The sequence below is a fragment of the Monodelphis domestica genome, chromosome 8, assembly GCF_027887165.1.
Source record: "Monodelphis domestica isolate mMonDom1 chromosome 8, mMonDom1.pri, whole genome shotgun sequence".
NCBI lineage: Eukaryota > Metazoa > Chordata > Mammalia > Didelphimorphia > Didelphidae > Monodelphis > Monodelphis domestica.
Genome location: NC_077234.1, coordinates 10,613,357 through 10,626,634, shown reverse-complemented (window position 1 = coordinate 10,626,634; position 13,278 = coordinate 10,613,357). Strand labels below are relative to the sequence as shown.

The 13,278-nt window shown below is 41.1% G+C and overlaps 1 protein-coding gene across 4 annotated transcripts in view; it reads left to right on the top strand.

Annotated features, from left to right (window-relative positions):
- ATG4B (autophagy related 4B cysteine peptidase) overlaps positions 1-13,278 on the top strand; it is a 44,116-nt gene that overhangs the window by 549 nt on the left and 30,289 nt on the right. For 3 of the 4 annotated variants that reach the window (XM_056807320.1, XM_016425340.2, XM_007502437.3), the window contains exons 2-3: positions 11,951-12,052; positions 12,369-12,440. In XM_056807320.1, coding sequence (XP_056663298.1) covers positions 11,951-12,052; positions 12,369-12,440 — 174 coding nt within the window. Of the gene's footprint in view, positions 1-4,255; positions 7,402-11,950; positions 12,053-12,368; positions 12,441-13,278 lie in introns of those variants that run through there. The other variant, XM_056807321.1, reaches the window with a different exon arrangement.

The following is a 13,278-nucleotide window of genomic DNA, read 5'->3' as shown; positions in this document are numbered from 1 at the left end:
TGGCCTCGGAGCCCGCCGGCCCCCCCGAGGCCCCAAACTTGCGGGACGGGCCGGAGCTGTGCGGAGGTTGATTCTAGGTTTGCCTGGAGGCGCCTAGTCTGGGCCCAGGACCCCCAAGCCCCTAAGTCTTGGCTGGTGCTTCAGCTGGGCTAGCTGCTGCTCTCTTTATTTTAAACTCTACGACTTAGAGGGGTTTTGAACCCAAGCCAGGCCTCTATCCACCTGGGGCACCAGCTGACCCCTTTGCAGTTCCCTTTTTAGACCCTTTCCTTTCGTCTTAGGATCAATGCTGTGGAATGGATCCGAGGCAGAAGAGCGCTAAGGGAGAGGCAATGGAGGTTATGTGACTTGCCCAGGGTCACACAGCTAGGTAGTATCTGAGCCAGATTTGAGCCCAGGACCTCCTTCTCCAGGCTTGGCGTTCTATCTACTGAACCACCGAGATACCGTCTAGAATAGTTTCTTAATAAGTTGCTTCCCCCTGAACAAAAAGTAAAGTAAAATTTAAAAAAAAATTTAAAAAAAAGACCTTCTTCCCAGCGACCAAAGTCAGAAGATTCTGTCATTTTTGTTGGCAAAATAATTTGAAGATAACAAGTTTTTGGACCCAAGTAGTCATTCCCTCGAGGTAGCAGCAAGGTGGAGCAGTAGATAAGAGTGCCTGGCCTGGAGCCTGGAAGACCTCTTCAAATCCTGATCTAGACACTAGCAGTGTGACCCTGGGCAAGGCACTTGTCCCTGTTTGCCTCGGTTTTCTCATCTGTAAGATGAGCTGCAGAAGGAAACGGCAAAGTCCTCCAGGGTTTTTGCCAGGAAAGCCCCAGATGGGGCCACGGAGGCCCCTGGTGTCCCTCCCCACTCTTCCCCCCCCCCCCACCCCCGCCCCCCTTCCCAGAGACAGACGCAGTAAATGCTTTAGCTGTAGATTCCAAATTCCATTTTCTTCAGAGCTTGGGTAGCTCGTTTTGTGTTCGGGCCTCCATACAATAAAGAATCTTCTTGGCAAAACTGACTTCTGTCGGGTGCAGTTTCACTTGTCAGCATGCGATATGCGTTGTTTTTGCTGGACCCTGACATTTTTAGCTTAAATTAGTTCAGGCTTGTGCTGTATCAACTCGGAAATGGCCAGTTGCAGATTTTGCTGATGGGGAGCCAGTTGTTTAATGAGTGTCCTGCAATTACAGGCTCACTAGAATTTGAAACAAGCCTTCTGAGCAAATGGCATTTTAACGTGGGGGACTTTGGTTGATTTTCTTCTTTAACTCCGTCACTTCCCCAGAAAACGTCCTTCCCCCAAACTGAGCATTTACTGGCAACAAAGTCTAGTTTAGCAAACCGGACCAGCACCTCTTGGCCAGTTGCAGCGAAGCCTACGTCACGGTGTCTTCTCCAGTCAAAGTTGGTCATTGATCAGAGTTTTGATATTTTTCAGTGTTTTCCTCAACACTGTTGTCATTCCGTAAGTTATGTTCCTGGTCCTGCTTCTCCTTGAATCAGTAATGTTGGATTTCATGGACATTCAACAGCCATTGCAGCCATCCTCCAATCAGCGAGCATCCACTTTGTGCAAAATGCTGCCAGAAATATGTTGTCTTGTTGTTGACTTCCTTTGGTGTATGATGGGTCCCTTCCAGTCCTCAGATTGTGGTGGGGATGACTAGTGAAGAGGACGCGCTTATTTTTCAAAGTGGTTGTTAATTTGGCTGCACTGAGGGGTTTGTGGGAAGGGAGGGGACCGAAGAGAGCAAGGGCTGGCCTGGAAGTCTGCCTGCCTGCAGCAAGCATCTTAAGTTACTGAGACAAGTGGTTGGGTCTGTCTAAACTGTAGATTCTTCCAAGACTGTTTCCCCTGCTCTGATGAAATCACAGGTAGAGACCCTCCGTGTGTGTGTGTGTGTGTGTGTGTGTGTGTGTGTGTGTGTGTGTGTGTGTGTGTGTGTAAGTCCCCAGGGACTTCCATGTGTGTGTGTGTGTGAGTCCCCAGGGACTTCCATGGAAGAAATGTGACAAATGGAGATGTAAAAACAAATGGGGGGATGCAGACTGCCACCTTGGTCCACTTGCCATCCTGGGAACAAAGTTTGATTAGAGACTATTTGGACTTGAGGATCTTTTATAACAGCCATGTTGAACCCGGCATGTGAAGCTACATCTTAAATAGCTACTTTATTTGGGATCCAAGGGGAGCGTGATGTGTGCAGGGCTCCTTTTGAGGCCATGGTTTGTTTAAGCAGGATAGCATTTTAGCTTTTCCTGGCCAGATTTTATCACGGTTTCCGAAGGGCTGTGATGTGGTCTTTTCTAGGCTGCCCTAGCTCAAGGCCTGGATTCCTTAGCACTCGTACCCTGCATGTGATGACTGGGTTCTTTTGGCAGCCTGATTCATAAATGTCGCCAGTCTATGATCTCTTCCTGTTAGTTCTATTCAACAAGCATGTGACCCCTAAGAGTCCTGGAAATGTCATGTGTGTTTAATAAAACATCTTAAGACCTAGCAACAGCCTTTGTGTCTGGACTCTTAGAATTTCATTCTTTGCATTTTGTATGCAGCCTTAGTATGTTGACAGGACACATAAGTGAATGAAAAAGGTAGCATCAAACTCTGGATTAGAGAGATGTCATTGAACGAGATTTATTAAACAATCTATCTTTATGTCCAGAGTGCACCCAAAATTAAATCACCAGCATTTTCATGCAAATTATTTTGAGGTCTATTAAAAAGGAAATCAATCCATTTTACACCAAATATTTTAAACATGTCAAAAGTAGTAAACTTAAAAATTTTATAAATTTCAATGTGAGATTTCACTTATACTATGTAATCTTTTCAGAAAATTTTTATAGATTTTTATGGTGAGAACGCTTCTGTAGTGGAAATGTACTGTAGCTTATAAATGCCATCAGCTTATATTCTTTTTGTGATTTTAAATTTGAGACTTAAACAGAGAAATTGGTTAACTCCAATGCTTTATTGTTTCCCGATAATTTTAGACCTGGCAGATCATCTAGTATAACCCTTCCTTTTTACAGAGGAGGAATCTAAGGCCCAGAGCAGGGAGATGATGTGTCCAAGATCACACACATACACACACACACACACACACACACACACACACACACACACACACACACAGCTTAGTTCTTAGTGGAGCCAGGACTAGAGCCCAGAGCTTTTTGATCTTAAACCAATGTTTTCTGTGCAGCATTTTAAGGAAGGTGCAAAAGCTGGATTCTGCAAACTTGACACCGAAAGCCAAAAAAGCTTTAGCCAGGATTAATAAACAGATGACTTAATGAAAAATTAGAAATGATGATCAAGTGCAACCAGCATTGATTCACCCAAGTTAGTCTCAACTACTTTCATTTCCATCTCTGATAATTTTTTAAAGATTAAGTTTGAAGAGGTTGATTCTTCATAGATTTAATTTTTTAAAAATCCCTCATCTTCTGGCTTAGAATTGATACTACGTATCCCTTCCAATGCAGAAGGGGTAAGGGTAGGCAGTAGGGGTTAAATCACTTGATCAGGGTTACACAGCTAGGAAGTGTCTGAGGTCAGATTTGAACCGAACCCAGGACCTCCAGTCTCCAGGCCTGGCACTTTATCCACTGAGCCACCTAACGGCCCCTCTAAATGTTCCTGAAGTGGAATCATACAACAGAAAGAAATTATACTCTATTAATTTGTTGTATCATCTGTTTCCTACTTTTATTTTTAGCTTTTTTGTTTGCATTAATATGGACTCAGCTAAAGGGTTATGACATGCTGATGACAGCTAGATTATATATTTTTTTAATGAAACTTGATAGTATTTCTCATGTTTTCCTTCAGTTTTTATTGTCAAGGCTCCCCACCCCGTAGCTATTTCACTGTACTTATTTCTGTATTTGTCATCCTTCAAACTATAAAATAACTGCACATCTCAGGTTGCTATCTCTTTCTCTTTCCCTCCCTTCCTCCCTTCCTCCCTCCCTCCCTCCCTCCCATCCATATGTCAAAATACAGAGATTATGAACACCGCTTCATAAAAAGTTCATGAAATTGTAAAGACTGAATTATGGTTGAAGAAATTTCTCTCTATATATAGATAAATATTGAGAGAAGCAGGGATTAACTCATTTAAGAGGTCAGAGAATAAAGATAAGCTAGAAAAAGTAATAGTTTATATTGACAGATAATTTGATAATACATGCCAAAGTTAACATTAGAGATTTTGCTTAAGTTTTAAGGGAGATTTGAGATCAGCAAGGTCATCCCTCCAGTGGAAAAGGATGACCTACCTGGGGGAGCACAGCCAGCTAGGGATGTAACTAAGTCTAGAAGACTTTTGACTCCCACACTCTTGCCTGCTCCGCTGCAATGTCCTCTTGATACAGCAGAAGGCATTTTTTGCACTTTCAGACAGTGACATGAGAGTAGTGTCACACCCCACACTTGCAGATGTCTCTAAGCTAAGTTTACCTGGATTTTTTCTAGATGCACCTAATAAACAGTCTTTTTTTGTTTTTAAACCCTCACCTTCCATCTTGGAATCAATACTGTGTATTGGTTCCAAGGCAGAAGAGTGGTAAGGGCTAGGCAATGGGGGTCAAGTGACTTGCCCAGGGTCACACAGCTGGGAAGTGTCCAAGGTCAGATTTGAACCCAGGACCTCCTCTCTCTAGGCCTGGCTCTCAATCCACTGAGCTACCCAGCTACCCCCTAATAAACAGTCTTAAACCTGAAATCTGACAAGATTTTTCCAGTCAGGGACCTTATATGTTTGTGCATATCAAGAAAGTCTTTTCTCTCCTAATTGAGTTCACATTGTTTTTTACCTTTTAACATTTACCTTTTTAATCATAGAGATAATTGGATACACATACATAAATAGGAGAATTTTGCATATATAAGGAAAATAAAAATTAGGTGGTACAGTGGTGATGTTATAGAAGTGTAATTAGCTTAGTAAAAAGAGTGTAGATTTGACTTATGAAAGGGATCAGAAAAATAAGGGTTTGACCCCTTATAACAGTGGAAAATCAGATGATAATTTCACAAATGAAAACCTATGCTGTGATAACATCAAAGATGGTACTTCAAAGTGCATGATGTGAAATCTCTATTCCCAGTGTAGGATAGAATGAAAAAATACAAATTTGAGTGTTGGAGAGGACCCAGAGCAGCCTATAGTCTAGGATAGAGCATGAATATGAAGGGTATCCCCGTAGTAATGCATCTGACAAGTGATCATCCCACCTTAGAACATGAATTCTGTCACTCTTTTTTGAAGTGTGTATGTTAACATGAGGGAAATGAGTCCCATTTTCTCTACTTCCCATATGTTCATTCTCTCATCCCTTGGATTGTTTCTTTTATTTGTCTTGTTCTACCAGCCTGGGTCTAAATCTAGGCTCAGTTTGTCACTTTTCTTAGAAAGCAGCACGTCTCCACAGTCACTCCAAGCAAGTTTGGACTTTCCTAAGCTATTTATTCAGGGTTTCCTCTTTAGACCTTGCCTCATTCGAAGCATTTATAATTTCCCAGATAGCATTGCATTAACATGGTTTTAATATATCTTTGAAATCAAGGCAGTGGTTTTCACAAGCTTTAAGCTGTAGATATTCAGAACTTTCTGTTTGAGTTTTTATTTTCTATTCCAACTCAGAAAGGGCTGTTTAGTGTTGCTGTGAGGATAGAACATAGATTGCTAAGAGAGCCCGCAAACTGGTTGGTCTTTGGAAATGTCTAGCCAGTTAGTGCTGCATATGGAAGGTAGGGTGAAAAGGATATTTGACTCCCAAATCCAGGAGAAATAGAGAGTCCTTTAGGTCTCAGTGAGGAGTGGCTTTTCTCGAGAGAATGAAATCGTTCTTGTGGAGCTTTGCTGGCCCCCATTTGTCTTATGTTTATGTCCCATCATTTGAGATCACCAGGGGATTGTGCCTTTGTCAAAAGCTTGAGAAAAGAGGTGGCAGCCAGTACCTATAGGAAGAATTCAGTGTCCTGCTGCCATGGCCTGGCCTTGGTTTACAGAGTAAATGCCTTAAAATGCAAACGTGTCTTCTGTTCCCAGTTTCCGTAGCCATTTGGACCGGAATGATTCACCAAACTACTTCAGGTGTATAGAGTTGTCATTTTAACATCACCATAATTAGCGAGTGCAAGTTTGACCGTCCCAATTTTAATTGGCTTGTTTTAGGCGCTTTTCTCACATCGAGGTTGTCTTCATCTCTTTGGAGCCTTTTGTACTCTTCTAATTAAGTAGTAGCTAAGTAGGTTTCAGTAACCTATAAATTTCTTGGTTACAGCCGAAGACAGCGTGTGATGTATTTGAACCTACTTAATGAGGCTGACTAACCTGTGCCATATTAGATGTAAAGATGGCTTCTTGACCTATAAACCTTGATAATAAATATTAGAAGTACATTTGTTCTGCATTTCTCCACTCTAGTAATTTAAATAATTTTGCTTCAAAATAATCTTGAAGGAACAACACATTTGGGACTTGGTTTAAAAATTAGCTTCTTCCAACTACTCTTAATATGCTGTTCACGTGGCTTTTACTTTTCTCTTTGATGCTTTTCTTAAATGGATAGCTACGGCATTTTCTTAATGAGTTAAAAGTTTGTTATCATTTGTGCTAATAAGTCCAAGAAGATATCCTCGTTCAAACAAAGCCTGTAGTTGTCTAGACCTGTCTAGACCTGTGGTTGTAGTATTTAAGCTTAACTTCTTGTGTGAATGAACCTCTGGTTTTGTATAAAATATGTCTGTGGTAAATGAGGCCGACTGAGAGGAGAGGCTTATTGGTGATAGGATTAAAAAGTTAAAGGTCAGAAATGATTCTGCTACCATAGTCTGTAACTCAGAATTAGATGGGTTTTGTTTTTCCCTTTCAATAAAAAATTGGAATTCTGGGTCAGCGTACTGAATAAAGAGGATGACGTGCAACTGAATCATTTCCCAAACTCACCGACTGTTTTCATGGTGGCTCAAAGGGCTATTACTGTGCTGTAAAACTGGCAGATGAGACTTGCAATTTCACTTCTTTCCTCTTGGGTTCCATGGCCAGGTGTTGGAGATAAAGGAAACGGTGAAGTGAGTGATGTGTCTTTGATCTTTTCCTTCCAGAATGATCTTCAGGAATTATAGCATTTCAAAGCTGGAAGGGACCTTAGAAATCATCTGGTTCAACCCTATCATTTGACAAATGAGGAAACCACCTAGAGCAGTGAAATGGCTTGCCCATTGCAGCTAGTTAGTAGCTAGGCCTGGACGTGAGCCATGGTGTCCTCATACCTGTGCAAAATTGTTCAAGAAAGGAGGAAGCATTAATTAAGCACCTACAACGTTCCAGGCACTGTGCTAAGTGCTTTTACAAATATTGTCTCATTTGATCCTCACAACAACCCTGGGAGGTAGGCACTATTATTTTCCCCATTTTATAGTTGAAGGAACTAAGGCAGACAGGTGAAGGCAGTGACGCATCTGGGGTCCCACAGCCAGTGTCTGAGGCTAGATCTGAACTCCAATCTTCCTGTTTCCAGGCCCAGTGCTCTATCTCTACTGAGCCACCAGCTGCCTGTGAGGGCCAAAGTGATGTTTATCAGTGGGTTCCCTTTGCACTTGGAGGTGTTTATTTTTCTTTTTCTTTTTTTAATTTATTTAATTGATTAATTTAGAACATTTTTCCAGGATTACAAAAATCATGTTCTTTCCCTCTCCTCCCCCCAATCCCTTCCCATATCCGACACACAATTCCACTGGGTTTTACATGTGTCTTTGGTCAAGACCTATTTCCATATTGTTGATATTTGCACTAGGGTGATCATTTAGGGTTTATAACCCCAATCCTATCCCCATGACCCATGTGATCAAATGGCTGTTTTTCTTCTGGGTTTCTACTCCCACAGATTTCCCTCTGAATGTGGATAGTGTTCTTTCTCATAAGTCCTTCAGAAATGTCCTGGGTCATTGCAATGCTGCTAGTAGAGAACTCCATTACGTTTGATTGGGCCACAATGTATCAGTCTCTGTGTACAGTGTTCCCCTGGTTCTCCTTTCACTCTGCATCACTTCCTGAAGGTCTTTCCAGTCCCCATGGAATTCCTCCACTTTATTATTCCTTTTAGCACAATAGTATTCCATCACCAACATATGTTCAGCCATTCCCCAATTGATGGGCATCCCCTCGTTTTCCAATTTTTGGCCACCACAAAGAGCGCAGCTATGAATATTCTTGTACGAGTCTTTGTCCTTATTATCACTTTGGGGTACAAACCCAGCAGTGCTATGGCTCGGTCAAAGGGCAGACAGTCTTTTATCGCCCTTTGGGCATAGTTCCAAATTGCCCTCCAGAACGGTTGGATCAATTCACAACTCCACCAGCAATGCATTAATGTCCCAACTCTGCCACATCCCCTCCAGCATTCATTGCTTTCCTTTGCTGTCATGTTAGCCAATCTGCTAGGTGTGAGGTGATACCTCAGAGTTGTTTTGATTTGCATTTCTCTGATTACAAGAGATTTAGAACATTCCTTCATGTGTCCATTTCTTTATCTGAAAATTGCCTATTCATGTCCCTTGCCCATCTATCAATTGGGGAACAGCTTGATTTTTTTATACCGTTGATTTAGCTCTTTATAAATTTGAGTAATTAGACCTCTGTCAGAGTTTTTTGTTATGAATATTTTTTTCCAATTTGTTGCTTTCCTTCTAATTTTAGCCCCATTGGTTTCGTTTGTACAAAACCTTTTTAATTTAATGTAATCAAAATCATTCATTTTACATTTTGTAATTTTTTTCTAACTCTTGCTTGGTCTTAAAATCTTTCTTTTCCCAAAGATTTGACCTGTATACTATTATGTGTTCACCTAATTTACTTATAGTTTCCTTCTTTATGTTCAAGTCATTCACCCATTCTGAGTTTATCTTGGTGTAGGGTGTGAGATGTTGATCCAAATCTAATCTCTCCCATACTGATTTTCAATTTTTCCAGCAGTTTTTGTCCCAAAACCTGGGCTCTTTGTGCTTATCATAGATTGTCTTGCTGAGGTCACTTAGCCCAAGTCTATTCCACTGGTCCTCCCTTCTGTCTCTTAGCCAGTACCATATTGTTTTGATGACCTGCTTTATAGTATAGTTTGAGGTCTGGTACTGCTAGGCCACTTTCTTTCACTTTTTTTTCCAATATTTCCCTGGATATTCTTGATTTTTTGTTAAGTTCTACTTTTTTTCTAATTCAGTAAAAAAGTTTCTCAGTAGTTTAATGGGTATGGCACTAAGTAAGTAAATAAGTTTGGGTAGGATGATCATTTTTATTGTTAGCTCATCCTGCCCATGAGCAATTAATGTTTTTCCAATTATTTACATCTAGTTTTAATTGTGTGGAGAGTGTTTTGTAGTTGTGTTCAAATAGTTCCTGTGTTTGTCTTGGCAGATAGATTCCTAAGTATTTTCGGAGGTGTTTCTTAACCTTTTTTTTTGAGATGTGTTAAGGAGCAGCTTGCATGTTTAGCGAGGACATGGAAATGGTAAATAACTGTAGAAAAGGATTTAGCTGTGATCAGGTTTGCTTTGAAGTAATTTCAGGACTCAGAACTTATTGGTATGTTCATTGAAAAAGACCAGACGAAATTCAGTTCAGCGAGTGTGTGTTGAGCATGTACAAGGAGTATGCCCTTGATTGTTTGCTGTGAGATGAATGTGAAGCGGGGAGACAAGGACATAGTTTCATTAGGTGTTATTGAAGGTTTGCTGAGAAAGGTAGCCAGGCCAGCTTTTTAAGGTTTTGTAGAAAGGCCAATGGAGCACTTAGGTCCTCTTGGGATTGATTAGCTTCATTTTCTGATCATGCAAACGTAGCCTACGCGGCCTTCTTTTAAAGATCCTTTTGGTTTGTTTTTTGCTGAATGTTGCTGGGTTCAGTTTTTTGTTTCTGTTTCTGCCCATACGGGTACTGTGTAAATTGTGTCAAGAAGCTGCCAAAAGCCATGTTGATTTTTTCTGACTTCTGGTAAATGGTCCCCCTTTAGTCCAGGGATAGTCCTTTTGCTGCACAATCGATTTTATGATTGGGCAGGTTGTTAGGGAGAGTTGTAGCCAAGTAGGCTTCCCTGAAAGTGGCATTCTTATCCTTCCCCTGTCCTCTTTGGGAACCCTCCTTTCTCTTCAGGCACTCTTTGAACAGAGCAAGAGTAGTATGTACTTCATACATCCCTGAGAGCAGCGTCTTAGCTGGGGATGGAGGGTCTCATTCACAGGCTGCTTCTTCCAGCTAAGAGAAGGCCGTGGACCACTGCTTGAGATGAGGGAGGCAGGCCGAGACATGGCTTTAGTGAGCGGCAGGGACATCAGGGTTTTGGAATGGACGCTTCTCTTGGGACTCCTGGGTTGAGCTGAGTCTTCTGTAGCTGGGAATTGCTTGAGGACAGGAGGTGGAAGAGAGCTGAAGCTTCCTGGCTTTCCTGGAGTCACGACAAGCCTTCTATGACTTAAAACATGAAAACGTTGAGTGTGTGCCATTAGGTATGAAGTGGGGATGCAGCAGGGGCACTGCCCAGGTGCACTCTGCATGATGACGTCGGGCAAGTTGGAGGGAAGAAGGTCTCTGCCAGCCTTGTGGAGAAGGGAGGAAAAAACGTTCACAAATCTCCCTCTCTAAGGACTCTTGGTGCCCCCTCCGCCCCATTCCTCCTAGCTTTTAGGGATTCTGCACTGCCAGCCTCCAATTCCGTATATTGTTGCTCCTTGGGATGTATTGGAGTAATGAGAAAGTCAGCTTGGAGGTCCATATCCTTCTCTGGCACATACTGGCTTTGTCTGACCTGGTCATAGTCGACTGGGTGACTTCACAAGTCCAGTGCAGGTCCCCCTAGCTACTACCATGTACTTTTACACAGTTTAGTGGTAAGATTCTTCTTTATAAAAAATGGGTCAGAGTTACTGCCTATGATATGATTATCAGTTCCTAAAAGCAAGTTATTGTGGTAACTCCGAAATTCAGAAGCAGGAAGCCCTCTTTTGGCAACCTCTGTGTTGGTGGGGGGGAGCCCTGGATTTGGAGTCTGAGGACCTGGACTCCCATCTTAGATGTCTGTGACCTTACCCTCTCTCTGTCCTCATCTGTGAAGGGCCTTTAAGGGCTTGGAGAAAATGGCTTCTATGGTTCATACCTTCTGACTTTAAATCCTTGGAGCCGTCAGATTTTCAAACCAGCACTTCTAGAAGGAGGATTTAGATTAAGATTTCCTTCAAGGCAAGACTGTTTCTTAACCTTTGATTGTATAAATAGCAAGATGAAATTAGGGATTAAGCTTTTTAGTTTTGAGTGGAAGTCTTCAATCAAAGGGTAAAAGAAAAGAAATTGTATTTCTGCTTTTTCCACTTAGTATTTCTTTGTTTATATTATTGAAGTCCAGAGAATAAAGAGAGGCAGGGAGATAATGTCTTTTCTTTTTTTAATTTAATTTTTCAAACACTTATTTCCCTCTTAGAATCAATACTATACATGGGTTCCAAGGCAGAAAAGGAATAGGGGTTAGACCATGGGGGTTAAGTGACTTGCCCAGGGTTGCACAGCTAGGAAGTGACTAGGTCAGATTTGAACCTAGGACCTCTAAGCCTGGCTCTATATCTCCTGAGTCTGCTTACCCCTGCAGTAATGTCTTCGTTGGAAAAGTTAGTAGGCATAGCTGCCTAAAATGCACCTGAGATAAGACAATCTGTGTGCTTTTTAAACTAGAAGGGAAGAATCTGTTTCCTTTGAGTTGGTGCAGTGACTCTAGTGATATTAGTAGGATTTGAGGTCACCAGATGGCCCTTTCCCCCAGTTTTTCTGAAATATAACTTGTGCTGTATATCATATCATATGGAAATGTTATGAGATAACCGTGTTGATTTTTCTTTTTGTGCTTCAAAGATTTTTAAAATACTGTATCATATAATTGATGCCTTTGGTTTCAACAGCAACCCTTACCTACGATACCCTCAGGTTTGCTGAATTTGAAGATTTCCCGGAGACTACAGATCCTGTCTGGATATTGGGTAGAAAATATACCATCTTCACAGGTAATAGTTCTAGAATCTTGTCTGCCTGTGATCATCTGTATTTTGTAGAATAGTTTGCAGCTAATCAGTTTTTGAATATCAGTTAATTTCAGCTAAATCATTTAAATTAAATCATTTAAAAGCATAGAAAGAGCTAGTCCAGATATATTCATTATGGGAACTTTGTGCATAAGAGTGTTATAATTCAGCAGATACATTCCAGATCATTTGAGTCCAGAATAAACAGTGTTTACTTATGAAGCTGGGGGGAGGGGGTTGTTTTGTGATTATTTTGTGATTTAAGTTTTGTGATTAAGAAGTTATGAAATTCTTTCAGAAAAAGATGAGATCCTTTCAGATGTCACTTCTCGGCTTTGGTTCACATATAGGAAAAATTTTCCAGCCATTGGTAAGCAAGCAATTGACTATCCCGTATAGTAATAATCATGCCAAGTCATTTAACTTCCCAGGGATTCAGATCATTTTACTGAGTGCTAAGTGCCATTGCTTCTGGGAGTTTTCTTTATTGTGGGTTCCCTCTACCACAGAAATCTCAGGTCCAGTCCAAAAAAAAAATGCATAGTCCTAGGTTTGTCTCATTATTTTATTCCTTTCCTCAAGTATGTAATATTTTAATATATATAAAGTATAATAATGTGGTCGTTTAAAAATGGTAATCTCGTATGTGTGTGTGTATATATATCTATATACACACATTTTTTTTTAAACCCTTACCTTCTGTCTCAATACTGTGTAGTGGCTAGGAAGTGACTGAGGCCAGATTTGAACCTAGGACCTCCCGTCTCTAGGCCTGGCTCTCAATACACTGAGCCACCCAACTGCCCCCATAATCTTATATTTTTGAGGACAAGTGCTTCTCCCTTATCTTCAGAAAGGTGAGTTGTGGTCTGCTTTCTGTATGCAAAGCACAGTGCCACATACCAGATAGATTGGTAAGTTAGACTGGAAGTGGAGGGCTAGGATGTATTTCATGGCTTCTGCAAAACCATGGAGTTTTCTATCTCTAAGATACAGCATTTCTTGGATGTTAAATCATGGAATTTAAATCACCTTCTAGAAATAATCTCCAGATTTCAGAACTGGAGAGTGCCTGAAAGATCATCTAGACCAATTCTTTAAAAAAACAAAAATAAGAACCTGACCTTCTGTCTTAAAATCAGTCCTGGCTATTGTTTCTAAGGCAGAAGAGGAGTAAGGGCTAGGCAGTGGCAGTTAAATGACTTGAC